Source organism: Lycium ferocissimum, chromosome 3 (assembly GCF_029784015.1).
Source record: "Lycium ferocissimum isolate CSIRO_LF1 chromosome 3, AGI_CSIRO_Lferr_CH_V1, whole genome shotgun sequence".
Lineage (NCBI taxonomy): Eukaryota > Viridiplantae > Streptophyta > Magnoliopsida > Solanales > Solanaceae > Lycium > Lycium ferocissimum.
The window spans coordinates 8,193,744-8,220,535 of record NC_081344.1 but is presented as its reverse complement, the minus strand read 5'-3'; the positions used below and the strand labels follow the sequence as shown (position 1 = coordinate 8,220,535).

The following is a 26,792-nucleotide window of genomic DNA, read 5'->3' as shown; positions in this document are numbered from 1 at the left end:
TTTAATCATCAAGACAATAAATTTAAATTAATTGTTGAAAGAAGGTAAAAAAAAAAATTACAAATATACTCCTATATTGACTTTAATTTAATTACACCTAAAAAAGGTCATGCAATTTCTATAATGACAAGGTATGTTCGCAACATTATTTTAACAGATGTAAAGTTTACCGAATATTTGAAACTCTTCACTTTTAATTATTAGAAAGATGGAGTCCTAGTCTAAATCTAAACAAAAAAAAAAAAAGAAACTCTTCACTTTTAATTATTAGAAAGATGGAGTCCTAGTCTAAATCTAAACAAAAAAAAAAAAAAGAGGACTTTTACAGATCGTTCCAGAGCTATGACACCATTAATATAATTCCCAAAATATTTACATATCAAAAACCTGTGGTTGAACTCCAATTGATGCTCTACATTCATCTAGGGTTTGAATATTCATATATACTTAATTGATAGTATTGAAAGTATAAAGTGAGAGTAAGGTTTAGCAGAAATTGGTGGAATAGTGAATTGTAATTGTGCCGATTGGATTCGGTCAATATATCGAATGGAGATTGAGTCATCATCATCTGAGTCTTATAGGCTCAATCCTCAGGACCGTATTATTCAGGTAATTATTAAACTGTTCTTTCCAACTACATTTACTACCATTTCATCACTTGTTTTTGATAAATTTGTTTTTTTTAACGTTGAACAAATGCAATTAGTACTATTTTGTTTCTTTTGATGTTGAACAAATGCAAATAATTTTTTTTTTTTTTTGCAAAGAATGTTAATTTTTACCAGTTTGCAAGTACATTGACTAGCATTTGATCAGTTTTTATCTTGAAAAGTTTGTTTCTTTTAATGTTGAACAAATGCAAATGATGTTTTTTGTTTTGTTTTAGATTTTGTACTGCACGTTTGAAGCTACTGTAAGATTCATATTGAGATTCTATATTCGTTCTGTTGTTTGTTTAATTGGAATTTGAGCGTCGTCAGTTATCCTTCCATACATGTAGTCTTAGTATTACCCTTCTAGGTTCTTGTCCTTCAATTTATGATACTATCTGTTGTTTCTCGTACTTTGGTTACCGTATGATTTTGCGGTAGTTATTGTTCCTTTTTCAGACTGCTTTGTCATGCTTTATATAGTATTGTTCAGGTAATCATCGTTTTTTTTCCCCCTCATTTGATACTGGTGTTTGGACCAGTTTGCAAGGACATTGACTAGCATTTGATCCGTCTCTTGAAAATTTTGTTTCTTTTAATACTGAACAAGGACATGACCTTAGATAGGAGGTTATGGAGGACACAAATTAGGATAGAAGGCTAGTAGGTAGTTGAGCTTGTCACAATTATCCTTCCATAGTTTTAGTCGTAGTATTACTCTTGTAGTGTCTTTTCCTTTTGTTTTCTGTTATTATCCGTTGTTTCTTGTATTTTGCTCTTATGATTTTGTGGTAGTTACCTTATCATACTTTTCTTCCAGACTATATTGTCATGCTTTATTTAGTATTTTGCCATGGCTGTTTTACTTCCATTATTTCCTTTTCCAAATTGCTTTGGTTTGCTTTTCTTTGAGCCGAGGGTCTATCGGAAACAACCTCTCTACCTCCCCACATAGGGGTAAGGTCTGCTTACACTCTACCCTCCCCAGACCCCATTCGTGGGATTACACTGGGTATGTTGTTGTTGTTGTAATGTTGAACAAATGCAATAAATGTTTTTTACCTGTTTGCAAGTACATTGACTAGCATTTGATCCGTTTTTTGAAAAATTTGTTTCTTTTAATAACAAATGCAATTAATTTTTTGTTTTTGTTTTAGATTATGTGTTGCACGCTTGAAGCTACTATAAGTTTCATATTGTGATTCTATGTTTCTTCTATTATTTGTTTTTTGTTTATTTGGAAATTTTCCTCCTACTTTCTTACTATGTTGCTCAAGACTCTCCAAAAATGTTGCCGCAGCCGTGTCGGATTCTCCAAAAATGCACTACTTTTCGAGAATTCCACACGCACCCCTCGACATTTCTGAAAGAGTTTGAGCAACATAGCTTTCTTATACTTCGATTTTATTATTACACTAGCGCACCGGATCATACCAGCACTAACGCACCGGATCCCATCAGAACTCTGAAGTTAAACGTGCTTGGGCGAGAGTAGTACTAGGATGGGTGACCCCCGGGAAGTTCTCGTGTTGCATCCCTCCTTTTATCCCGTAGTACAAGATCAAGGGGGGTATCCAGAACTGCAACAACTATAGGGGTATCAAGCTGTTGAGCCATACGATGAAAGTTTGGGAGAGAGTGGTGGAAGTGAGGATGAGGAAGATAGTGTCTATTTCGGAGAACCAATTCGGATTCATGTTGGGGCGTTCGACTACAGAAGCCATTCACCTTGTGAGGAGGTTGGTGGAGCAGTATAGGGATAAGAAGAAAGACTTGCACATGGTGTTTATTGACCTAGAAAAGGCTTACGATAAAGTCCCAAGAAAGGTACTGTGGAGATGTATGGAAGCTAGAGGTGTTCCTGTAGCTTACAATAGAACGATTAAGGACATGTATGATGGAGCCAAGACCCGGGTAAGGACGATAGGAGGTGACTCAGAACACTTTCCAGTCATGGGCCTGCATCAGGGATCCGCTCTTAGCCCATTTTTGTTTGCTTTGGCGATGGACGCACTGACGCGTCACATTCAAGGAGAGGTGCCACGGTGCATGTTTGTTTGCGGATGACATTGTCTTATTGACGAGTCGCGGAGAGGTGTTAAGCGAGTGGAGGTTTAGAAACGAGACCACAGAGTCGAAAGGTTTCAAGTTGAGCAGGACTAAGACAGAGTACTTAGAGTGCAAGTTCAGTGATGTGATTTAGGTAGAGGACGAGGACATGCAGGTATATACTCAGGTCATCCTGAAGAAAGAAATTTTCAAGTATCTGGGATCGATCATCCAAGGGAATGGTGAGATTGATGACGATGTCACACATCGTATTGGAGCGGAATGGATGAAATGGAAGCTCGCATCGAGGGTGTTGTGCGATAAGAAGGTGCCGCCTATACTAAAGGGAAAGTTCTACAAAGTGGTGGCTAGACCGACTATGTTGTATGGGACGGAATGCTGGCCAGTTAAGAAAGCTCATGTCCAGAAAATGAAGGTAGCAGAGATGCGGATGCTGAGATGGATGTGCGGGCATACCAGGAGAGTTCGGATTCGGAATGAAGTGATTCGGGACAAGATGGGTGTGGCCCTAGTGGTGGATAAGATGCGGGAAGGGAGGTTGAGATGGTTTAGCCATGTGCAGCGGAGATGCATTGATGAACGATGAGGGTGTGAGAGGGCGGCGGTGGCCCCGAAGAGAGGGAGGGGTAGGCCAAAAAAGGCTTGGGGAGAGGTGATTCGGCAGGATATGACGCTACTTCAGCTTACCGAAGATATGACCGGTGATAGGAGGGTGTGGAGGTCAAGTATTAGGGTAGAGAGCTAGTAGGGGCCACGAGGATTTCTTTTTCGTATTAGGAGTATTATTATCTTTGTTCACTCGCTTATTATTTAGATCTCTCATATAGCTTGCTTGTTTCTTCATTCTTTTTTTCTTTAACGTCATTTATCTTATTGTATGTTGCTATTACTGCCTATTATTATTGTTGTCTTGACAGTTTTTTTTGAGCCGAGGGTCTATCGGAAACAACCTACCTACCTCCCAAGGTAGGAGTAAGGTTTGCGTGCACTTTACCCTCCCCAGACCCCACCATGTGGGAATACACTGGGTATGTTGTGGTTGTTTCCTTTGCTCCAGTTACCAGATTATTTGTTGTTGCCATTGTTATTCTAACTGTGTTATCTTTTCATACTTGTTTTGATATGTTTTACTTTAGCTGAGGGTCTATCGGAAACAGCCTCTCTACCCTCACAAGGTAAGGGTAGGGTTGCATATACACCACACTTCCCAGACCCGATCTGTGGGATTTCACTATGTATGTTGTTGTTTATTTGGCATTAGGCTCCACAAAGACAATGGAAAGGGGGTTTTTTTTTTTTTTTTGGGGGGGGGGGGGGGGGGTGGGTATTCCAATGGAGACATTCTCTCCCTCTCAGTAATTTGACACTGTTATTGAAATGTTTTACAGAATAGTACATTTCTATTAAAAGGAGAAGAAAATCAATAATAAAGGCGTGAGGTGAATTTTTAGACATTTGCATCTGCGATTTTGAGCCCGTTTGGATTGGCTTATAGCTTAAAGAAAACATAGTGAAAAAATAAGTTGTGGTAGTCTAACTTATTTTTTTTGCTTATAAGCTTTAGATAAACGTTAAATGGGTCCAATTATTTTTTTGAGCTTATTTTAAGCACAAAATGACTTTAAGAGCTGAAAACAGCTTATAAGCCAACTTATAAGCCAATCCAAACGGGCTCTTTATGTTACTTAGAGTCTGTTCCGTGCTTATTTATCTGCAACAAGAGGGAACAAACATGTGTTATTGAAATGTTTAGCAGAATAGTACATTTCTATTAAAAGGCGAAGAAAATCAATAATAACAGTGTGAGGCGAATGTTCTTTAGACATTTGCATCTCCGACTTTATGTTACTTAGGGTCTGCACTGTGCTTATTTATCTGTAAGAAGAGGGAGCAGACTTTGCAATATCATGACTCTTAGAGGACACTATCTATGGTAGAAGCAATTTTTCGTAAATCCTAGTCTTAAGTTGTTAATTGGAAGATCCAAGAATTGGTGTTGGATGAGAAGGTAATAAGATTTGTGTTATTGGTCATACCTAATGGTACTTATTTGGCTGAAGTTGATTTACTGTTAATCCTATGGTTGAGAATGTATAGTAGTCTTGTACTTCGGAAGTTGAAGGATGGCTACATGGAGGGCAGGATTTTAGGTAGCTAAAAAGAAGAGTGTTAACTAGGGGTGGGAGGGTGGGGAGGGGGATTATTTGGTATAGAAGAAAGATTTTGCGGTAAAGTGAAAATTGCAAGGCTCTATTGTTACGATCTAAGGTGTTGTGTGAATGGTGATATAGTGAGGCAGATAACTGACTTTCTGATGTTTTGAAATTATTGGGCTCATAAAATTGATCAACTTGTATTGAGATCAGTAGGTGGTAAGAGGCAAATAAGAAAACCTTTGCTTAGACACGGTCCTTTTCAGCTGGCATCAAGGAGGATTAGAAGTTTTGAGGATAAGGAACATAGACACAATTACAGGATTTGCAGCTTTCTTGCCTATCTTTTTCTCTTTTATGCTTTTATATATTGGAAACTCATTGACCCAGAGATGCGATGATGGTCTACATGTTTTATTGCGCTGGTACTTCTTGCTCTCTTGATCTGTGCTGCCTTCTTGTTAGATCAATCAATTAATAGAGCAACTATGCCGGAATCCAAGCTAGTTGGGTTCGGCTGTATGAATCCTCTCTGTTCTGCTCTATATTCATTTCATTCCAATAGTTTTAGTTCTTATTAGATTATATATTTAGGAAAAGTAGCTTGGATATGTGTTGTGTATCTTTCAAAATTTGGCTCTTGAAGCACTAATGTTGGAACGAAGTGCAAATGCTTCCCTGTAAGTATCTCTTTTCTCTTTCTGTTTTTAGACCAACACTTTTGAAGGTCTCTCCAGCATATCCTTAAATGCTGAGGAATACAAATTCACCAGTTTCAAAAAAAAAAAAAAAAAAAGAAGATGCAAATGCTTCCATATGACTTTCGTGATTTTGATGGTTCAGTAATATACTTTCCCTCTTCCCATTCATAGAACTCTGCAGAAAACCCCTTTGATCGTCTACCCCGAAATTTTATTTTCCCGCCTTTTTTTGGGGCGGGGAAGGGTTAGTTGGTGTGATTTTATTAACCCTAGTTGACTAGTTATTGTGTGTTTTGTCGTGATTAAAATGAAAATCATCACAATGATGGGGTATCTTGCATTACCCTGACTTTTGATAGTAAATTCTGCCATTTCTAGTTTTTGTACCGTGTGAAGAAATGACAATAAATAGGACAATGAAAGGTGAAGCAGAAAGGAAAAACAGATTTGATCCCTTATTGATATTTGTATCTTTTCCTTATGTTCTTGGTTTAAGAAGAGGGATTTGGTTCTTACAAATAGATCTTGACATGTAATCCCTTGTTCTCTTGTCAGAGGCTCGAGAGTCTTGGAGTTCCTGCTGAGAATTTGGAACAACTACAGCCTGGTTTAGTTGCTTATGTGAAGAATAATAAGTCTCAGATGGGAGAGCTGGTCTCTGCACTTTTGCCTACTAATGAGGAGGCAATGGAGGTTATTACAGAACAGGAAATAGAGTCTCCAAAATCCACGGGCAGCTCAAGCGTTAATGTTAAAGATTTATTCCAAGAAAGTATGGATTGGATACAGTGGTTGATGTTTGATGGTGAACCAAGTATAGCGCTGGAGCAACTGGCAGACACCGGTCAGCGTGGTGTTTGTAGTGCCGTTTGGGGCAACAATGACATTGCATATCGTTGCCGTACATGTGAGCATGATCCAACATGTGCAATTTGCGTTCCATGTTTCCAAAATGGGAACCACAAGGACCACGATTATTCTATCATTCATACTGGAGGTGGTTGCTGTGATTGTGGGGATGTTACTGCTTGGAAACGTGAAGGGTTTTGTTCCAAGCACAAAGGTGCTGAGCAGATACAACCTCTTCCAGAGGAGTTTGCAAACTCATTGGGGCCTGTACTTGATATATTACTGTCTTGTTGGAGAAAAAGGCTTCTAGTTCCCGAAAGCATCTCTGGAAATAGTCCAAGAGGAGATGATCATGCCACTGAGCTCAAAACAGTAACAAATGAGTTAACATCTGCAGTGGTGGAGATGCTATTGAAGTTCTGTAAACATAGTGAAAGTTTGCTTAGTTTTATCTCTTGGAGAATATCTTCTTCAGCAGGGTTATTAGATATTCTGGTGAGGGCAGAGAGGTTCAGGATCACTGAAGAAAATATTAAGAAGATTCATGAACTGCTCTTGAAATTGTTGGGTGAACCTCAATTTAAATATGAATTTGCGAAAGTATTTCTGAGCTATTACCCAACTGTTGTAAATGAGGCAATAAGGGAAACTAGTGATACAGTTTTCAACAAATATCCACTGGTATCAACATTCTCAGTGCAGATATTTACGGTGCCTACTTTGACCCCACGTCTTGTGAAGGAAATGAATCTTTTGTCCATGCTGTTGGGATGTTTAGGGGACATATTTGTATCTTGCGCTGGAGAAGATGGTAAATTGCAGGTAATGCTTTATGCTTTTGTTTTATCGATAAGCATCATTGGGTAATTATACTAAATTAAAGATCATTATATTTTTGTGCGAAATGTAAAGCTGTGATATAAGCTTATTTATGTACTTGCTTTTCTTTTTGTTCCAATAAGAAATATATTTATAAACTTGTTAAATTGTAATAGCTTGTTTTTTAACATTCTTTTCATCTCGGTTTCGACATGTCTAAAAATCTCCTTGTGTAGCTTATGTACTAAGACGAGGAACCTCGGTGCAATAGTAAGAATTGCTGCTCTTTGACCAGAAGGTCATGGTACAGCCATACAAGCCGTGGAAAGAGCCTCCTGCAGAAATGCAAGGCAAGGCTGCATACAATAGACCAATCTGGTCTGGTGTTTTCCTGGACCCGCGCATAACGGGATCTTAGTGCACCGCGCTTCCCTTCAGCTTATGTTACTAAATAAGCTGGTCCTTGTTCTTGGATGGAGATGTATGCGTGATTCGTCTGCAAGATTTTGTATATTAGGTGTACAATTCTTCTGATATCTCCACATAACTGCTCTATGCATGGATAGATTAAGGTATTAATTACGTCAAATGTAAAAGCTGTAATGAAGTCTTAATACTCAAATTTCTTAATAAGTTGGAATCAATTACATAAAATTGTTTTAGTTTCTCAATATGTAGGCAAGTGCGTGGAATGAAGGCCATTAACTCCTGCACAAGAATCTGTTTTCATCTTATTTGAATAGAATAGCCTTGGGTGTCTAAGTATGGTTTTGAATCTCCTATTCTTTAATTGACCTAATGCTCAAAATGTAGTTTCTTTCCTTTGCTCTTTTTCCCCCCCTCTGGATAAGCTTGTTGCAACTCGACTATTCTACAGAGTACTGCATACTCCCACTAGTCCTCGATGCTGGTTAATTACGAAACCAATTCTTTCTTTATCTAGGGAGTTGCTTTTTCGTTAATTGCATCGAACTGTATCCTCTAGTATCTTAATTAAAGAAAGAGCTTTTAGGTTAAGAGAAGTATACTTCATCAAAGAAAAAGAGAAGTATACTTTACCGATACCCTGCATCTCCATACATATTTCTTTAAATCTTACCTTATCAAAAAAAAAAAAAAGAAAGGAGAGAAGTATAATTAGACACACCTTACACTACTAATAACATAGAGGGTTCTTAATTAATTTATTTATTTAATTATCATATTTTGCCTTCTGTATATTTTTAATACTTTTATCATGTAATTACCAATACGAGGAACATCGATTTTTGATGACTTTCCTACCAAATATTAGGCAGATAGGGAAAATCACTTAGCTTTTTGCTATGTTGAGATTCGAAGTATGTTCTCCCATGGTCTTCATTCTAACTTCATCAACTGATAGTGACACTGTTGGCTGCGACTTCTCTGTTTCAGTAGCACAAGGAAAAAACAATATCTTGAGCTAGTATTTAACATATCAACTGCAAGTTCTTAGGAATTATGAGTTTTTTCAAGGGTCATTATGTAATTCCCAAGGTTAAATGCCCTTTAGTGCTCTCTTTTTGAGTGTGAATAATTATGTATAGTCTAGGTTTAGTTTGGCGATTTACTGTTTACTGAATTTTCTGAAGCACTCCTTTTTCAGATTATTCACCATTGGGGTTTCTGATGTACTTTATTGGCCTATAGAATATGCTTTAAGTTGTGTTTGGAGAGATGCCTGACTGATTGATTAAGAGGAATATCCAAGTGCTCCCCTCTTGGTTCTTTTCTCCTCTGTAACGGAGTAATGTGTTGCTATTGATGGCTATCTTTAGCAGTTCATCTGAGCATAAATTGCTCTTGGTCTAGTTTATGTGGAAGTTAATTGATGGTTGGTACAAGCTTCAACTTAAGAGAAACAATGAAAGAAAAAAGGTGCATGTTTGATGAAGGTGTTGTAGTTATCTTTGAGAGAAAATGTGAATGCTTGTAGATGCTTTAGTTTTGGTTTTTCTTCTTGGGCTTACTTTCACCAATCAAACAAGGATGTCATCTGAAATATATATTAACATTCGCTATAAGTTTTGTTTCTGTAGGGCCTTTAGGCTCTTTGCAAATGCACCGCTAGTTTTTTATTTTTTTTATTTTACAGTTCTATTGGTGACATAACTGGTCTTGTTTGATTTTCTGCTCGTTACCTGATATGATCTTGCCAGTTCACTTTTATTGTTAGTGGTATTACCATATTTCTGAATTGCCAGTCGTTGGTTTGCTGAGGTTGTTTGGTTATTCAGGTCATGAAATGGGAAAATTTGTCCGAAACTACTATTCGTGTGGTTGAAGATATTCGATTTGTCATGAGTCATGCGGTTTTACCTAGATATGTGACTCATGGTCGACGAGATATATTGAGAACATGGATGAAACTATTGTCTTTCTTGCAAGGAACAAACCCACAAAAAAGAGAAACTGGCATTCATGTAGAAGAAGAGAATGAGAATATGCATTTGCCTTTTGCTTTGGGTCATTCTATTGCAAATATTCACTCTCTTTTGGTGGGTGGTGCTTTCTCTATGAGTAGTACAGAAGATGCTGAAGATGCTTTCTTCAACATACACAGAAAAGATTTTGAAGACCAAGATAGCCAAAGACATGCAAAGGTTGGAAGGCTGTCACAGGAAAGTTCTGTATGTAGTATGACTGGAAGGAGTCCATTAGAACATGCATCCAGGGTCCCTGAAGTAAAAGATGATAGTTTTCCAGTATCATCATCTGTTATATGTTTAACATTTGAGTGCCTGAGGGCCATTGAAAATTGGCTGATAGTCGATAACACTTCGGGACCTCTCCTTCACTTATTATGTCCGAAAATAAGTTCTACTCCTGGCAATAATTTTTCTGTATTGAAAAAAACACTTTCAAAGTTTAGAAGAGGCAGGGGAATCCTCAAAACTCAGAGTCCTTCTTCAAATGACGTTAGACACTCGACTTCTGCTGAAGGTGATAATAAACAACATTCCTATCCTTCCCTGAATAGTCGGACTACCTTGGATTATGGCCAGAGTTCGGGCCAAGAAGCAGCTTGCCTTGGTAGTCATGATGACAGTATGCTGGAAGGAGATAATGCATCTGAGTTAGAAGCTCTGCGGTTGCTGAGTTTGTCTGATTGGCCTGATATAGTGTACAAAGTTAGCTTGCAAGATATATCTCTTCACATTCCGTTGCATCGATTACTTTCAATGGTTTTACAGAGGGCACTAGGCGAATGTTATGGGGCTAGTTCTGCTAATTTGTCATCTTCTGTCCATTATGATTTTTTTGGCCATATTTTGGGGGGCTACCACCCACAAGGTTTTTCTGCCTTCATTATGGAACATGCTCTTCGGATTAGGGTGTTTTGTGCTCAGGTTCATGCTGGAATGTGGCGTAGGAATGGTGATGCTGCCATATTATCCTGTGAGTGGTATCGCTCTGTCCACTGGTATGTGAATAGTTCAATCTGCAGTCTCTATACATGGCTCTACAATTAACAATAAGGAACTTCTTTTGTTTTGCTAATCTATATGAGATTTAATCTTTAAGATTCTTTAGATAGTATAAGACAATCTTCTTCTGAACTTTTTGTGCAGGTCTGAGCAGGGTCTGGAGCTTGACCTCTTTCTGCTGCAATGCTGTGCTGCACTAGCCCCTGCTGATCTATATATCAGTAGAATTTTAGAACGTTTTGAGCTATCAAATTACCTATCCTTCAATCTTGAACGCCCTAGTGAGTACGTGACTCACATTTCTTTATACTTTCCTCAACGACTTCCATTTTTCATCCACTGTGTTTGCTTCCACGGATCAAGTATAAAGCACTATTTTCTTTAATTTGATGATGTACTAGTAAAGTATACAATCAGTACATAAGGGATCATCTTGACACTTAGATTGGTCATTGTCCGAATAATCATGTTCCATAATTTGTACTTATTGTACAAAAGTAATCTTTGTGATTAGTACTGGTCCTGTTAAGTAGTCTTGTTAATTGATATACATGTTTATCTATATTGAACAGTGGTTAGATCCTTGTAGAAAGAAATCCCTGATTAGTTACATCTTTCCTGACATTTTTACGCAGCAATTCCGTTTTGGAAAGAGGTAGTTGAAAATGTTTTGACGGTTTTATATATTTTGGGATTTTTGATGATAGTTTTCTCTTGAGAATAGACTATTCCGATGGCTTTTTCAATTTAATATTTACAGGACACATACTTAGTTACATTTGTTCTTCCAGATTTTTTTTTTTTTTTTGATATTTTCTTACTGGTACTAAAAAAAGTTTCTTCTCCAACAAAAAACAGAAAATAACCCAAGAAATGATAGATGTCGTTGTGCCACTGGTCTTGTTAAAATTTGTAAATTCTATAGCTCCTGGAGCCAAAGATGTTAAATTGTGTCCTATTTCATGGCAAAGGTGTCGCACAATCTGGTAATCCTGAAACTTATACAAATAAGATAAAAAAGAAGATTGGACAATAGTTAGGGACATACTTTTTAAGTTAATCCGTTGAAGTGTGTGTATGGGGTGGTGGTGGGGGGAGGAGGTAGACATTGAACCCTACCTTGATATTAATATCCAAAAAGGTAGTACATGAAGGTGACATGGTAATGTACCTCATATGCTATGTTATAGTTGAACCTACTTGACTGTTTACACTGTGTGTACTTTTAAATAAGTTTCTAAATTGTGCCTTTAGAGATCATTATACATGTTCGGAAAAAGAATAATTCTAAGGATGTGTTTAGCATATTCGAGTAGTGTCATCCTTAAACATTCATATGAATTTGACGATTCAATAAAAAAAGAAACTTCTTTTAAGATCGTTTGCTGCAGGGTTTTTGGTTGTCTAAAAAAGAACAACGGGAGTTTGTGGATTGTGTAGGGGTTTTTAGTTGCGATATACTTTGTTTGAGTTGATTGATAGTCTTTCCATCGAGCCATTGCTGGACATATATTGGCTAATATGCTTATAGGTAACTAGACTTGAAGATCTACATTGTCTGTTTTTGATTGACAACATATCTTGTTGCATATGTTCAGTATTGATAATATGTGATGCCTTGAAGCCTCACAGGTACGTTTTCATGCATCTACTACTTGCTCTTTCTAATACCATTTGCCATCCTTTCCAGGTACGAACCGGCTTTAGTTCAAGAGATGCTTACTCTTATTATTCAAATAGTGAAAGAACGGCGGTTTTGTGGTCTAACCTCGAGTGCATGTTTGCAAAGAGAATTGGTATATAGACTATCAATTGGTGATGCCACTCATAGTCAGCTGGTGAAGTCTCTTCCTCGTGACCTGTCCAAGATTGATAAATTTCAGGAAGTTTTGGACAAAATAGCAATGTATTCAAATCCATCTGGCATGAATCAGGTTTATATCTGACATTTGGTTCATTCTTTAACCCTTTTACATTTCCAAGGGAAATCAATCTGATCATTTTTGCTATCATGTGATTTTTCCTAATGCCTTATCTATCACAGGGTATGTACAAACTGCGGTTGCCCTATTGGAAGGAACTGGATCTGTACCATCCTCGTTGGAATTCGAGGGACTTGCAAGTAGCCGAAGAAAGATATATGCGTTTCTGTCATGCTTCGGCATTGACCACTCAGCTTCCGGGATGGAGCAAGATTTATCCACCTCTTGGTCGTATAGCTGAAGTAGCTACCTGTAGGACAGTCCTCCAAATTGTCCGCACTGCTGTATCATATGCTGTGTTTTCGGATGCATCAAATGCTTCACGTGCCCCAGATGGTGTTCTGTTAAGAGCACTGCATTTACTGTCACTAGCATTGGATATTTGTCATGCACATAGGGAATCTGGGGAACATAGTTGCTCTAAGGGTGACGTCATTCCAATTTTAGCACTAGCTTGTGAAGAAATATCAGTGAGTAAATTTGGTGATCAGAGTTTGCTGTCTCTTCTTGTCCTCTTAATGAGGAAACACAAGAAAGGAAATGACTTTGTGGAGGTTGGGTCACTTAACCTCTTATTTTTAATTGAAAGTCTTTTGAAGAAATTTGCTGAACTACAGCCTGAATGCATGAAAAAACTGCAAAACCTTGCTCCAGAAGTGGTCAATCAATTATCTCAATCCTTTCCAAGTGGTGATACAGATAGCTTCAGATCATTTTCAGACAGTGATAAGCGTAAGGCTAAAGCTCGAGAGAGACAAGCTGCTATGCTGGTGAGATTACACAAGAGAAAGTTAATGATATGTAGTTCAATAATTTGCTAAATACAAATAATCTGTTTGTTTGCTCTCTAGACAATTAATGTTTTGTTGTTCATTTTGCTGCTGTGTTGTGTTTGGCTGTTAGCTACGTATCTCAAGACTTAAGAAGTGGAAAATCCTTTTTTGGCATACAACAAGGGAGGACTGGCCTATTGGTAAAGACCCACATCCAACCATAAAGTTTGGGTTTCGAGTCACCAAATGCACAAAATGGGAAACATTGGGTTTGGGGTGGTGGCCTGTACCAAATAAAAAAAATAATGATCCGTATCCGACATACAGGTTTAGCCTTCTCCATGTGTAAAATTTAGAAGCTTATAATTTTGAAATATAAACGTAGTACGCTCTAACTCAGATTGAAATCCTCATGGATTAGAAGCCCACATGTGCAGAAGAGACACTGAAAAATTGTGTGGAAGTTGCCGTGCTGAGACTCAAGGGATTGCGTGGATATGACAGGATAGAAGACTTAGAGGTCTAACCTCAAGGTAACATCATTTTGGATAAGAACAGACTATAAGGAAATAATTAAAATTTATGTAGCAACAAATGATTAGAAGGACCTTATCAAAAAAAAAAAAAGATTAGAAGGGTTAACCTACAAGGGAATTCTCCATCTACTTATACAAGTTGAAGTGTTTTTGGATGAGATTATCGCTGAACCTTGAACTTGACCATAAATACATAGACAAGCACTCAAACTTGGCCCAAACTGTCAGTTTGACACTTAAAACTGTTATTTATATCATAGAGGGAAGTATTGTTCCGGATAAGCACCCGAGGGTGTGGCTTAGTGGTCAATGAAGTGGGAGAACCTTGAGGTCTCATGTTCAAGTTCCAACAGAGGCAAAAAACACCAAGTGGCTTCTTTCCATCTCCTACAACTTGCCAAATATGGTAACAAACATGTACAAGTGCATCTCCTGTTCATTGACATGCGCTGACCCCGTACAAAAGCTCCTTGGCGCTAAAAAGAATGATGGTGTTGCAACGTATTTTTCTCCCTAAAGTTGAAGCTAGCTTGGTTTTTTCTCTATAATTAGAAACATTGATTTAGAAAATTACATTCCAACATGTCATATATCTGAATTGTTGCTTGTGTCATTATAATGCATACCTCCATTGTGCTATGTTGCCATACCATAATAGAACTAGAGAAAATTTAATCCTTCTATAGTAGAAATAGAGAAAATTTAATCCTTCTATTTTTCGTTAATACTTATTGTACAGGGAGAGTCTTGTTGACTCTGTCACTTTTTGAATGTCCTATATCTACTTTACAGGAGAAGATGAAGGCTCAACAATCCAAGTTTTTAGCAAACATTGATTCCACAGCAGATGTTGCTGCAGATGATTCTAAACATGGTAAAGAGTTATGCGATTCAGATGGCAGACCTAGATCTGAAGAGGCTACTCCTGTTATTTGCTCTCTTTGCCATGATCCAAATTCTAGAAGTCCTGTATCTTACCTAATTCTTCTTCAGGTAGGTGGCTCTATTTTATGTGATGCTATCATTTCTTCTACTTGGATGACTGGTGTTGTATCTAATTATTGAACTTTCATCTTTATTCGTGAGATAAGAAATCCAGGCTTTTCAGTCTCACCAACAGAGGTCCTTCTTCATGGGAACAAACTCGCCGCTCTGGGAAGGAGCCCATGTCTGAAAGGAGCAATCTCTCAAGAAGTTCAGAAATTATTTCATCATCTTGGTTAATGCAACTAATCCAAAATAAAGTAAATGAGTTTGCTTTAGAAGGACAACCTAAGGAAGTGGAAGCATTTCTGGAATATATCAAGGAAAAATTCCCCTCAGTGAAGAACATTCAACCTCCTTGCGCATCAAGTACTGTAAAGAAAAAGACATTCTCTTCCTTTGAGATGCTAGAAGAACGCATGTACTCGTTGGTTCGGGAAGAAATGGATGCTAATTCATGGCACTGGGATCTTTTAAACAATGATAAGAAACTTTCAGCATTGGGTGATACCGGGCGTGCTGAGTCACTTATGCTTGGAAGATACATTTCTGCTCTTTCAAGAGAATGTAGTCCTTCTGCATCAATGCATAGCGACAAAGCAGAATTGGAGTCAAGTTTGCCGCTTCCAGCATACAATGGATTTGGTCCATCAGATTGTGATGGAATATATCTTTCATCCTGTGGGCATGCTGTGCATCAGAGATGTCTTGACCGCTATTTGTCTTCGCTAAAGGAAAGGTAGTAATCTCTTAATAAAAAAATAGGGTGCATTGCCTTTTAAGCTTTTTTAATCCATTCTTTTTGTTTTTGTACTTCTGAGGCTGTCTTGTTTGACCATTAAAGTGAATACGTCTTGAGCTATTGATATTACTCCATCAATTTTTGCAGTTCTTTCTTTTCCTGATTTGGATAAATTCTCTTTTCTGTCATAGGGTTGTTTTCCTTCTACTGACCGTGCATTTTAGTCTAACTTATTCTAGTATTTCCTTCTCAAGCTTAAATAGGTTTCTTGTACTCCCTCCTTTTCAATTTGTTTGTCTGGTTTTGACTTGGCACGAAGTTTAAGAAAGTAAAGAGAAATCTTGTGGTCTGAAACTAAAGATATGTTGAATGTACCAAAATGCCCTTTAATCTTGTGGTCTTAAGCATGCCATGTGGAAAGTTGGAATTATAGAGTTGCCAAAAAAGGAAAGAGACATTCTTTTTTGAAACGGATTAAAAAGGAAAGTAAGACAAACCAATTGAAACGAAGGGAGTATTAGAGTTACTATATGGATTTGTTATAGTGTTTCGTAGTAGGCCGGCCCTCCAATTCTGCAAGTTTAGAGTAGTAACTGTCTCATTAACTTTTACACAGATATAGCAGAAGAATTGTTTTTGAAGGGGGTGATATTGTAGATCCGGATCAGGTACCAAAACTCCGTCCTTATATTGCTCTCTGGTCTCCGATGGCGATAATAATAAATTATTTTGATGTTTTTTCAGGGGGAGTTCCTATGTCCTGTATGCCGTGGACTTGCCAACTCAGTTCTGCCAGCATTACCTGCGGACACTAAAAGGTCAACTCCGTCTGTTTCAACTGGTCCATCAGATGCTGTAGACCTTTCAGCACTTCGTTTTCAAGAAGCTTTATTTCTCCTGCAAAGCGCAATGGATGTTGCTGGAAGTAGAGAGATTTTACACAGTTTTCCACTTCAGCAATTCGGGCAGAAGAGAGTAAATCTTGAGTCTGTGGTTCAGGTGTTATGTGGAATGTATTTTCGCGACAAGGATAAGATTTCAGAATCTGGTAGGCTTAGTCACTCTCTGATTTTGTTCGACACACTCAAGTACTCACTTATATCAACAGAAATTGCTGCTCGATCTGGGAAGACCTCTTTAGCTCCAAACTATAGCCTCGGTGGTCTATACAAAGAACTCAAATCTTCAAACTGTTTTATATTAGCTTTGTTACTAAGTATTGTACAAAGCACACGAACAAATAGCTCACTTACTGTACTGTTGAGGTTAAGAGGAATTCAGTTGTTTGCGGAGTCTATATGCTCAGACACTTCTGTAGATGAGTCTCCAGACAGTCCAACTGTTGGAGGTATGGTTCCTGCTCCATAAGTTGCTTTTTGTGCTTCCGTTATTTTGCAAAGGATAAAATTGAGTTTCTGGAAACATGGATATAGTGGTAATTGATGTCAGGGGAATATAGAAGCAGTTTATGCTTGTTGGTGTGCTTTGCAGGTAACATGCAAAACATCTTGGAATTTTCTGAGAGGGAATTACAGTACCCTGATATTCAGTTCTGGAAACGAGCCTCTGGTCCAATTCTTGCACATGATGCCTTTTCATCATTAATGTGGGTGTTATATTGCCTCCCACGCCCATTTTACGTGTGCGAGGAATCATTCTTGTCTCTTGTTCATCTTTTCTATGTTGTCACAATTACCCAGGTTGCTACATATTTTCTTCGTTCAATCGTTGTCTCTGTTACAGATTAGGTTTTTTTTGATTGAATGGTGCTAAGTCATTGTCTTTTCTTTTCAGACTGTAATCACCTATTGCAGGAAGCGGCAAACTAGTTTGACGGAGTCAGGATGTAGTGATTCTCTAGTTACTGACATCTACAGAATAATGGAGGAATATGGAGTTGCTTACAAATATTTTGATTCTAATCATATTGAAACTCATGATGTCAAAGATGCAATTCGTAGCCTGAGTTTTCCTTATTTAAGAAGATGTGCATTGTTGTGGAAGTTGGTCCGTTCTTCTATATCAGTACCATTTAGTGGCGGGAGTAACGTATTAGATGGATTGCCATATTCCATGGGTGAAACAATGGAATGTGGGGACAACATTGCAGTTGAGTTCGATGAGATTGAAAAGCTAGAAAAGTTATTTAAGATTCCCCCGCTTGATGATGTTATTAGTGATAACATAGTACGTTTTGTGGTTCCGAGATGGTTGCATCATTTCTCCAAGCAGTTTGAAGCTCGAAGTGTAAAGGGTATTATGTATTCTACCCCTGCAGTCCCTTTTAAACTGATGCTTTTGCCTCATCTTTACCAGGATCTCTTTCAGAGGTTGGTCATATACATGCAAAGATACTGTATTTGAGTTGTCTACTATATTCGTAATACAGTATTTGGCTTGTCTACTATCATTGTATAACCGTTGAATGTTTTGGATATGTTGGTCCTACTTTCAGGTATTTTAAACAGCATTGCCCAGACTGTGGAGTTGTTCTGAGGGAGCCTGCATTGTGCTTGTTGTGTGGTAGATTATGCTCTAATTGGAAGTGCTGCAGGTGCAAATGCATCTTTTATTCTTCTGATAGTTGTCGAAATCATGTCTGACATTTTTGATTTCGTCAGGGGAAGTGGGTGCCAAACACATGCAATGGTATGTGGAGCGGGTACTGGGGTGTTCTTATTAATCAGAGTAAGGATATTTCTTTTTTTTTTCTCTTGTTTTTTTGTGTTGATCTTTTTGATGCAATACCGGCTTTTTAACTTATACTTGTCCTTTCACCTCAGAAAACCACAGTGCTGCTTCAAAGATCTGCTCGTCAGGCACAGTGGCCTTCCCCATACTTGGACACATTTGGTGAAGAGGTAAGTCAGTGGTTTAGCTATCCTTCCATGGTGTGAAAGGGCTTGGACTGCAGAAATTGTGTTTGGTTGACAATTTTGTTTTCTTCTTCATTTTCTAAGAATATGGAGGAAGGGGAAAATAGATTATTTCACCTAAGGAGAAATCACCCAGAATCTCAAGAAAGTCCTTCCAAATTGGAGTCAATTCAGTAAGGCACTGAAGTCTTTTTCTGTGTTTTTCTCCGCAAACTGAAAGTAGAGTTGGAACTGGTCATAAATGGTTGCCTCTTTGTAGGTATCTGCTGACAAATCACTTTTCATAATTGACCAAAGCACGTCTCCCCTCACCATCCCCTTTGTCTAACGTCAGTGGCAACCCCTCCCTCCTGGCATGCTACTGTCTCTCCAACCCACAGCCCTAAAATGCAACCCAATATCCATCTTCTTCTGGTGTTTCTCTCTTTGTGTGTCGCCAGTGAATTTATCAACTTTTGTTTTTGGGGTGGGGAATCCATCTTGGAGCAGAAGAGCAGATTTTGCTTCACGTTTAGGTAGCCATATCTTGTTTTCACTCGAAGATGTGGAACAGCAATTAATTGTTCTATTCCTTTTATTGTTTTCCAGATTTTTTTTTTCGGGTTATGCTGGAGCTTAGATATATAGGTTGTGAAGAACGGGAAAAGTGATTGTTTTTAACAAGAAGATGCTAGGGGATACTCTCTAGCAACTTCAAACAAGTTTCTAAAAATCTTTGGAACAAACCAACCAAAATTTGAAATTCTGTGTAATCTTGATATGTTAAAGGTTCTAATTGAGAAGCCTTGAATTCGGTAATTTTTCAAGCCCATATTGTGACCTAATGGTGGGTTGGATATGAATATTTTTCTTTTAATTGCTTCTAATTTAAACATTTGCTATGAAGTGGGTAGACAATCAAGTAATTCATATCATTTTTACAGCCAGTTTGTTTTGGACTTCACTTTTTGAAGTTGAACTATGGGGTCATGTGTTTATTTTCAAATTAGAGCTAAATCCTTGATTGTTTAGAAGGCCACCTAATACTCATCTTGCTACCTTAATAATCAGTTTCGTAAGGTTTTATTTGTCAAAGCTTCATCATAAAGGTTTTATTTGTCAAAAAGATGTGTGTGTTGTTTTTTTTTTTTTTTTTGTGTGGGGGGGGGGGGGGGGTGGGGGAGGGGGCAATGTGGTATATATCAACATCAACAGGTTGTTATATGTTGTGGGTTTTTTTAATTATTGATCAAGGGCCGACCCTTAATATTTTTCTCATAGAGCTAACTGTAATTTACTTGTTATGTCCCCTTCTCTAATCATTTTTTCCATTCTTCATGTATTTTCTGTTCAACACATGTTTCTGGCACTAATACCAGAAGCTTTTTAACAGTCACGTAATGTGTACACAAAATTGCACAGTGCAAAAATATATGGTCATGTTATTTTTAAAACAGTTTATACTCACGGGTTCGAGCTGTGGAAATAGCCTCTTGAAAAATGCCGGGTGAGGCTGCGTACAATAGACCCTTGTGGTCCGGCCCTTTCCCAGACCCCGCACATATCTGGAGCTTAGTGCGCCAGGCTGCCCTTTTTTTTTGTTATCCCAATGATGTGTCCGCTTTTTGAAATGACTTGCCTAGCTTTTGTTAATGTTCCTTAGATATAATACTACCAAAAAGGTAACATGGATCCACTACCTCTCTCCTTCGTGAGCAGTTTATTCTTGCTCGCTTAAGCTCTTATCTCGTTTGATCTATCAAGATATATCAGGCCGCCTATGCTATATGAATAGATGTATAAGTTCATCAACAAGCTGTATTAATATCCAATTCTATTCATTATGTCCACTTAGAAACCCTCTATGTTTGTATACAATTGAATTTTGGACTGTTGCCTTATCTAATTTGGCCACCTGATTTGGGAAGAAAGGAATGATCGTTTGATATATACAATATGCCCTACTTTTACTTCATTTCAGGTTTCTGTGGTTCAATAATAGATGTGTTGCAAATAATTGGACTGTTGCTTACTAGTTCTATTAGGAATCAAGTCATCAGTCTAGATGCCAATTTTGCTATCGTAGACCAAATGCCTGATCCAAATAGAATTGTTACAAAGAAAAAATGAAAGTTTGCAAATAAATAACCATCTGAAATTTTGTTTGAAGGGCCAAAGCTTGTACATACTGTATTAGTCCTTCAGATAAATTCCTTAAAAAATCAGTCTGGCAGGACCAGGTGCATGCTGAAGCACGTTATGAAAGTCCATACTACTTTAAAATTGACAAATTTAAAAATGTTGAAGTGGAGTACCATGGAAGTTGTATAGAGTGAAAGCATTACACAAAAAAGGAAAAAAAAAAAAAAAATTCAATTGGCACAGTATAGCAGTTTAGTTTTGATTATTAAGTTTCCCGGCTGTTTTGAGCCCCCAAGCTCAAACTCTGAAACAATTACGATAGGAACTTTTCATTTAAGAAACGTTGCTATTCAAAATAGCACAAAGATAGCAGTGTAGTTTCTATTATGAAGTTTGCCAGTTATTTTAAGCCCCCAAGCTCATAATCTGAAACAATTACAATAGGTACTTTTTTTTATTTACGTAAGCTTGCTGTCTGAGGTTCTTGTATCCCTCAAGTCGTCTTCAATTTTTAGTTACTTTTTTATTTAGTTTTATATTTTGAGTTAAAGAGAAGAAATTTGGCCCGGTCAAATTCATTTTAGGAAATGTCTCTAGATAGTTCAATTTGTGACAGTTTGGCTTAATTTGTATGTTTCTTAGGATCCGATGATAAGTGGTTTCTTTGCTTCTGTTCTGTATTTCCTTCTTTTTGCGGTTCAAATTAATTTTTACTCCTTGTTGAGACTAGTATGGATAGATATACATGGATTTTGCTATGGCCTTCGGTGGTTCTCCATTTGTAACTTAAACTTTCTCTTTTTAAATGCAGGACACCGACATGCTTCGTGGGAAGCCATTGTACCTAAATGAGGAACGTTATGCCGCCTTAACTCATATGGTATAGTGAAGGATTTTGCATAATTTACTGCTGCTGTTACTGAGTTTCTCTTATTGTGCTATGTGTTAGTGGTATGATTAATGTCTTTGGAGGTAAAAACCAGAGAAGGGGTTAGAGAATTGCCAAAAGAAAAGTAGAGTTTCTTTTCTCTGGTTGTCTTCTCTTAATGATATGCTCCAAGAAAAAAGTAGAGCTCTGGTTGTCTAAAAAAAGCCCTAGGGTTAATGATATACTCCATGCACACCTTTGAGCTTTGAAATGTCATAGAGTGCGAACAGTTAGCCACTGCTTAGGATACCTCCTTTGCTTGGACGGTTAATGGCTCTTTTATATATGTGTGTGTGTGTGCGCGTACTCTCTCTGTCCCATTTTATGTGACACTCTTTCCCTATACGTTTATCCTAGAAAGAATGATATTTTGCTATTTTTAGAAGCAATTTAATAAACTCTCCATTTTACCCTTGATGAATGATTTATAGAATCAATTTAATTTTAAACTTTTTATTTTACCCTTACGAAATGATTTAAGACACATAAATGTCTGTGACATGTTTTAAACCACAAGTTTCAAAAGTCTTTCTTTTTTCTTTTAACTCGGTGCACAGTCAAATGCCATCACATAAATTGGGATGGCTGGAGTATAATTTACTGAAAATTGAGCAGGTGAGTGTCATTTTTTCCCTTTCACAAACTTCATGGTTCCTTACTGTCAAATGTGCCTAAGCTAGACTTGTTGTAATCTAAGTTACTCAGACTCCTCACTTTCGGTGCCGCACCCCTGTCGACACGACGTGGGTGTGGGATCCGTGCTCGATCTGTTCAACCGATTTTGGGTACTTTGACCATGATCGACAGAGAAATTCCGGACAAATTCAATGATTTATGTAATCTAAACAAAAGCTAAGGTGACATTGAAGAAAATGGAATACCTTGTATATAGAAATTTCTATGTCACTCCTTTTCCTTTTATCTCCTTCCGAGATTCTCCTCAAGTTTTCCACATAATATCTCATAATTTTGGTTTTATAACTCTATTTTTAGATATTTGAATTATTTTTAGCCGAATCCCCGCACCCGTACCCATACTTGGATCCGTATCCCCGAATCTTAGGATCCGACCTCTAGATCTGCAGCCGTATCGGACACCCGCACCCGAGTCCGAGCAACTTAGGTTGTAATTGCATGTCCTGTACTATGTTGTCATCTAATAGCTACTTACTTTTTCTTATTCACATTTGCGGTATATCTTTGATAGTAGTAACTATCTTGATTATCTTCATCATAGCAAGAAGTTATATTCCTGTCTTATGAAATCTGAATGAGCATACTATTGCTATCAATCAGGCAATTTAGTCTGAGAAACATTGGGTCACAGTTATCTATCAATCAGGCACTTCAGTCTGAGAAACATTGGGTCACAATTATCTTTATTGCGTTGGTCTAGTCGTGGCAATTTGTTGATTTGTTTGAATCGACATTTTAGGTGGCTTCTCATGGACTAGATCGGAGTCCAACGGTGCTTCATCAGACGAATATCGGCAATTTTTTAATGCTTTAGCTTATGACTTTTTGATAAGGTTTGGTAAAGGTCAGTTCAAGATTGGCATATTCTGTACGTTTGTCTTTACTTACTGACAGGTAGTTTATCTTTTTTCTTATCTGGACCCTTGCAGGTTAACTGGACCCATGGAATTCATCAAAGATGATAAAAAGTTATAAGCTGTCCGGCCCTGAGTTTTGACTCAGATAGAGCATGCCCAGTGTTCCGCGGTCTGCTACTATCTAATATATAGATTATCGAGGTTAGTCTGTCACTTCTTTGTTTTATTCTGATTAAATTTTGCTTCAGATGTAGTGCAATGTAAATAGATCAGTTTCATTTGCTCGTCTTGGCAGCAGGGTTTTCCAGACAGGTTCCTTGTATGATTTTTAATGTTTTCTGAATTTCTTTTCAACGTTGATTTTCTTTTTCTGATATTTCAGTTAACACTGTGTTAAAGAAATTTTGTTTCTTGATTTAAAAAAATGAAGTGCCTGAGCTTGCTTAAAAGTCGTAAGATGAAGTGCCTTAACACCATGTTAGTGAAGTGCCTAAGATTTTAAAATATGGTTCCCACAATTAAACTCCAGACTCGGCACCAAAATTCCAGGTGGAACCTCAAAATTGATCAGTGAGATTTTACAATAAACAATACAATCGTGGGTAAGGACGGGCCTGGTGTTTGGACTTTCTGTTAGTGGGGCATTCTAGGAGCTCTCTTGAAAAAGTCATCATAGACTGACTTGGTACTGAATACAGGGATATTCGGATCCTCATCTGCTAGGTTCAAGTTGTGCATGATTTTGCGAGTAATGGTGTCAGATAGTGTTTGCCACAAATCTTTTTTTGTGTTTAATTTGGTTAGAGTTAGTGTGTCATTTTAAGGATAAACTATCATCTTTGTAGGGCAAAATATTAAATAAAGGGATTTGGAGGATAGTTTATGGTTGATGAAAGAACTGAATATTTATATCCTTTTGAGCTTTTCAAATGATTACCAAAAGATACGATTAAAAATCTATACAAATAAGCAATAGCTCTGTCCCTGCTTTGTTTTTACTGATCCACGTGGTGGGAGGGAGGGGGAGGGAGGCTTTTCAGATCTTCACATTTGCAATTCATATAGAAATCTTCAGCAATCCAAAGCCCTAATGGAATAGTTGACCTCTGAACTATGATAAATGACTGAACTACGCTGCATCAGCCCCTCTGCATGTCCTCCCTCCTTTTCTATAGTGATGATAAAAATTTGAATCGCTTGAAGTAATTTATTTCTTTCCACTCCCCCAACCAAACCCCCAGCTAAGACAAAAGAAATCTAGCCTGAAGTTCTGTTGTGTTAATTTTTACTACTGTTTAATCATCTTTATAATTGAGCTTGACAAGTGTCCTCAAATTTGAATTTTTTTTGGTTTGCATTGTTTGGTTTCCAAGGTAGTCCAAATAAGCACTTAATGCTTTTCCATTTTAATCCCTATGTTCCAAAATCATCATCCAATTTTGCTCGATAAAAGAGAACTGGAAGTCTTTAATATACTTGTCGATCATTTTAAAATGAACTAAGTTGCAACTTGTGTTATTTTTCTAGTAGTTTATCGGTATCTGAATTTATTTTCTAAAACCAAATCAATGGTTAATTTTATCATTGTTAAGCAAAAATAGGTCTATTGGGATGGAGGCAGCAAATGTGTTTTCATTCTATTAAGTTAATGACAACCAATAAGAATAGAGTTTATTTGTTTAAAGGAAAAAGTAAAGGAGGTTAAATCAAATTCACTAAAATAACAGCCTGTCTACACAAAGGTAGAGGTAAGAGTCTGCGTACATCCTACCCTCCCCAGACCCCGCTTGTGGTATTGCAGTGGGTATGTTGTTGGTGTTGTAAAGTTAGTATTAATAAGACCAGGCTGTGAATGAGCAAAAACAGAAAACAGAAAACAGAGAGAGGATGATTCTATTGGCACTTTCCACATAAATTTTTAACTATCAACAATCTTGTAAAGAGTTTTAAACAGTCAACAAGTTTATAAAGAGGAATGTCCCAAATAAGTGCACTTGATTGAAATGCATTATTTTTTCTTACTATTACTGATTTCACCCTTTAGTATTGATAGGACTAGATTGTGAATGAGCATAAACAGAAAATAGAGAGAGGATGATTCTATTGGCAATTTTCAACTGACTTTTTAACGGTCAACAATCTTACAAAGGATTTTTAAAGTTCGTTAAGAGCAATGTCCCAAATAAGTGCTTTATAAAAAAATAAAAAAAAAGTTTCTTTATCAAAAATGTCCCAAATAAGTGCACTATTACTGATTACACCCTTTAGTGCCTTTACTAAAATACAGTGAGCAAAATTTTACTATATGGCATAAAGGAAATTATTTACTATCGAACTAAGAAGTTAATCATTAGGAGTGAACAACCACATCTCTTTTGTGAACTGTTAATTTGCTCATTTACCCTTTGAAAGTTTTCATCCTCTCTGTGCATGTAGTTCACTCTTTATGGGTTTCTATGTTAATACTCCGATATTTTCAAAGTCCATAATCTTCCCTGTTTCTCATTTTGAAGAATCTAAAAGTTGGTTACTTTTCTTTTAGAATCTTATTAGTTACAATTAACTGATTTTCCTAAAAATTCTACCCCATAATTTCCTTTGGTTGTCTGCTAAGAACTACTGTTATTGTTAGTCCATAATATGTTTCAAGAATAATTGCTTTTGCTGGTCTGGTTTGCTTGAAGAACATACTCATATTGGATTATATAAGCTACCTCAAGAATTTGGTTCATTTTGAGTTCCCTTTTCTTTGTGCATGAAAGGTTTGTTGGACGGGTGCTCAAAATGAAGACAGTTGCATTTTTGTGCAAAGTATTGCGGGGGCAGGGTAACCTTATCCAATATGTTATGTGCTTCAAAATGAGTTTGTACTATAGCGATCTAATCTAGAATATTGCACTGTGTTTAAAATTCTTTAGATGATGTCATCAATATATTTTTTGGAGACTTTGATCTAGGCATAATAATTTAAGGTTTAACACGGAAAATTACTAGAAGACAGCTAGAATGAGTTGAACTTGGAGATAAATGCTCTCTTATGCACTTTCCAGTTAAATTTTCTGCTAAAAAATGTTATAGAATGTTGCTGATGAGAATTTTCTTATTGCCTCCCTGATTCTTCTCTGTCTAAGTCACTGCAACTTGCAGGCGCCTGATCGGTCCTCTCATTATTTCGATCCTGTCTTTGTTCTCATCTGTTAACAAAATTATTTCGATCCTGTCTTTGTTCTCATCTGTTAAAAAAAAAACTTTGATGGTTTAGATAACGCTAGTTTATCGCATCTTTTGGATAGGTTTTGCTAAGTATAAAACATCTCTGGCAGATCAGTAGGTGTTGACATCTGCGGCAGAGAAGGATTTGCTTTTACCAGAATGGGACGTCGCGTATTCCATGAAAGTGACTTTTGGTGGAGTGGCTAGTTTTTGCACCTTACTGTACAGATATTGTGAATAAATACCGTGTTTTGATCCATTAATTCTTTTCGCATAGAAGGTGTAAATTATATAGTCTAAGGCGGCATATGCCACCAACGGGTCACTGTGAAGATGTAAATTAAGATCTATCTTTGAAGAGCGATGCTAAGGTTTCTGAGTTTTGCTTTT

General features: G+C 37.3%; 1 protein-coding gene, 1 long non-coding RNA gene and 1 other non-coding gene across 8 annotated transcripts in view; all 3 read left to right on the top strand.

Moving 5' to 3' along the window:
• Positions 1-26,792, top strand: part of LOC132049567 (uncharacterized) — a 98,179-nt gene that overhangs the window by 21,948 nt on the left and 49,439 nt on the right. The window lies entirely within an intron of this gene.
• On the top strand, positions 303-26,792 carry LOC132049563 (E3 ubiquitin-protein ligase PRT6-like). 6 transcript variants are annotated; one of them, XM_059440423.1, is made up of 19 exons: positions 303-612; positions 6,133-7,248; positions 9,504-10,690; positions 10,839-10,979; positions 12,385-12,628; positions 12,739-13,446; positions 14,778-14,978; positions 15,077-15,708; positions 16,328-16,379; positions 16,456-17,059; positions 17,203-17,411; positions 17,506-18,041; positions 18,167-18,265; positions 18,333-18,399; positions 18,495-18,572; positions 21,520-21,588; positions 23,072-23,165; positions 23,262-23,390; positions 26,513-26,792. In XM_059440423.1, exons 1-17 carry the CDS (start codon positions 550-552, stop codon positions 23,144-23,146), a joined length of 6,081 nt encoding a protein of 2,026 aa, XP_059296406.1. In that variant the 5' UTR covers positions 303-549; the 3' UTR covers positions 23,147-23,165; positions 23,262-23,390; positions 26,513-26,792. The 6 variants fall into 6 exon arrangements, with proteins under 6 accessions (XP_059296406.1, XP_059296404.1, XP_059296408.1 ...); XM_059440421.1 differs by having other exon boundaries at positions 26,483-26,792; XM_059440425.1 differs by having other exon boundaries at positions 23,072-23,170; positions 26,483-26,792.
• LOC132051259 (5S ribosomal RNA) lies at positions 2,074-2,191 on the top strand. The gene has a single exon (XR_009413645.1). It is a non-coding gene; the product is annotated as a 5S ribosomal RNA (ribosomal RNA).

Bases quoted from the DNA above. Each gene is read 5' to 3' on its own strand.
- LOC132049563 (XM_059440423.1), top strand. From the start codon at position 550: ATGGAGATTGAGTCATCATCATCTGAGTCTTATAGGCTCAATCCTCAG. The intron at 17,412-17,505 runs GTTGCTACATAT...TTTTCTTTTCAG, and splicing joins ATGTTGTCACAATTACCCAG to ACTGTAATCACCTATTGCAG. The intron at 21,589-23,071 runs GTATAGTGAAGG...TCGACATTTTAG, and splicing joins ATGCCGCCTTAACTCATATG to GTGGCTTCTCATGGACTAGA.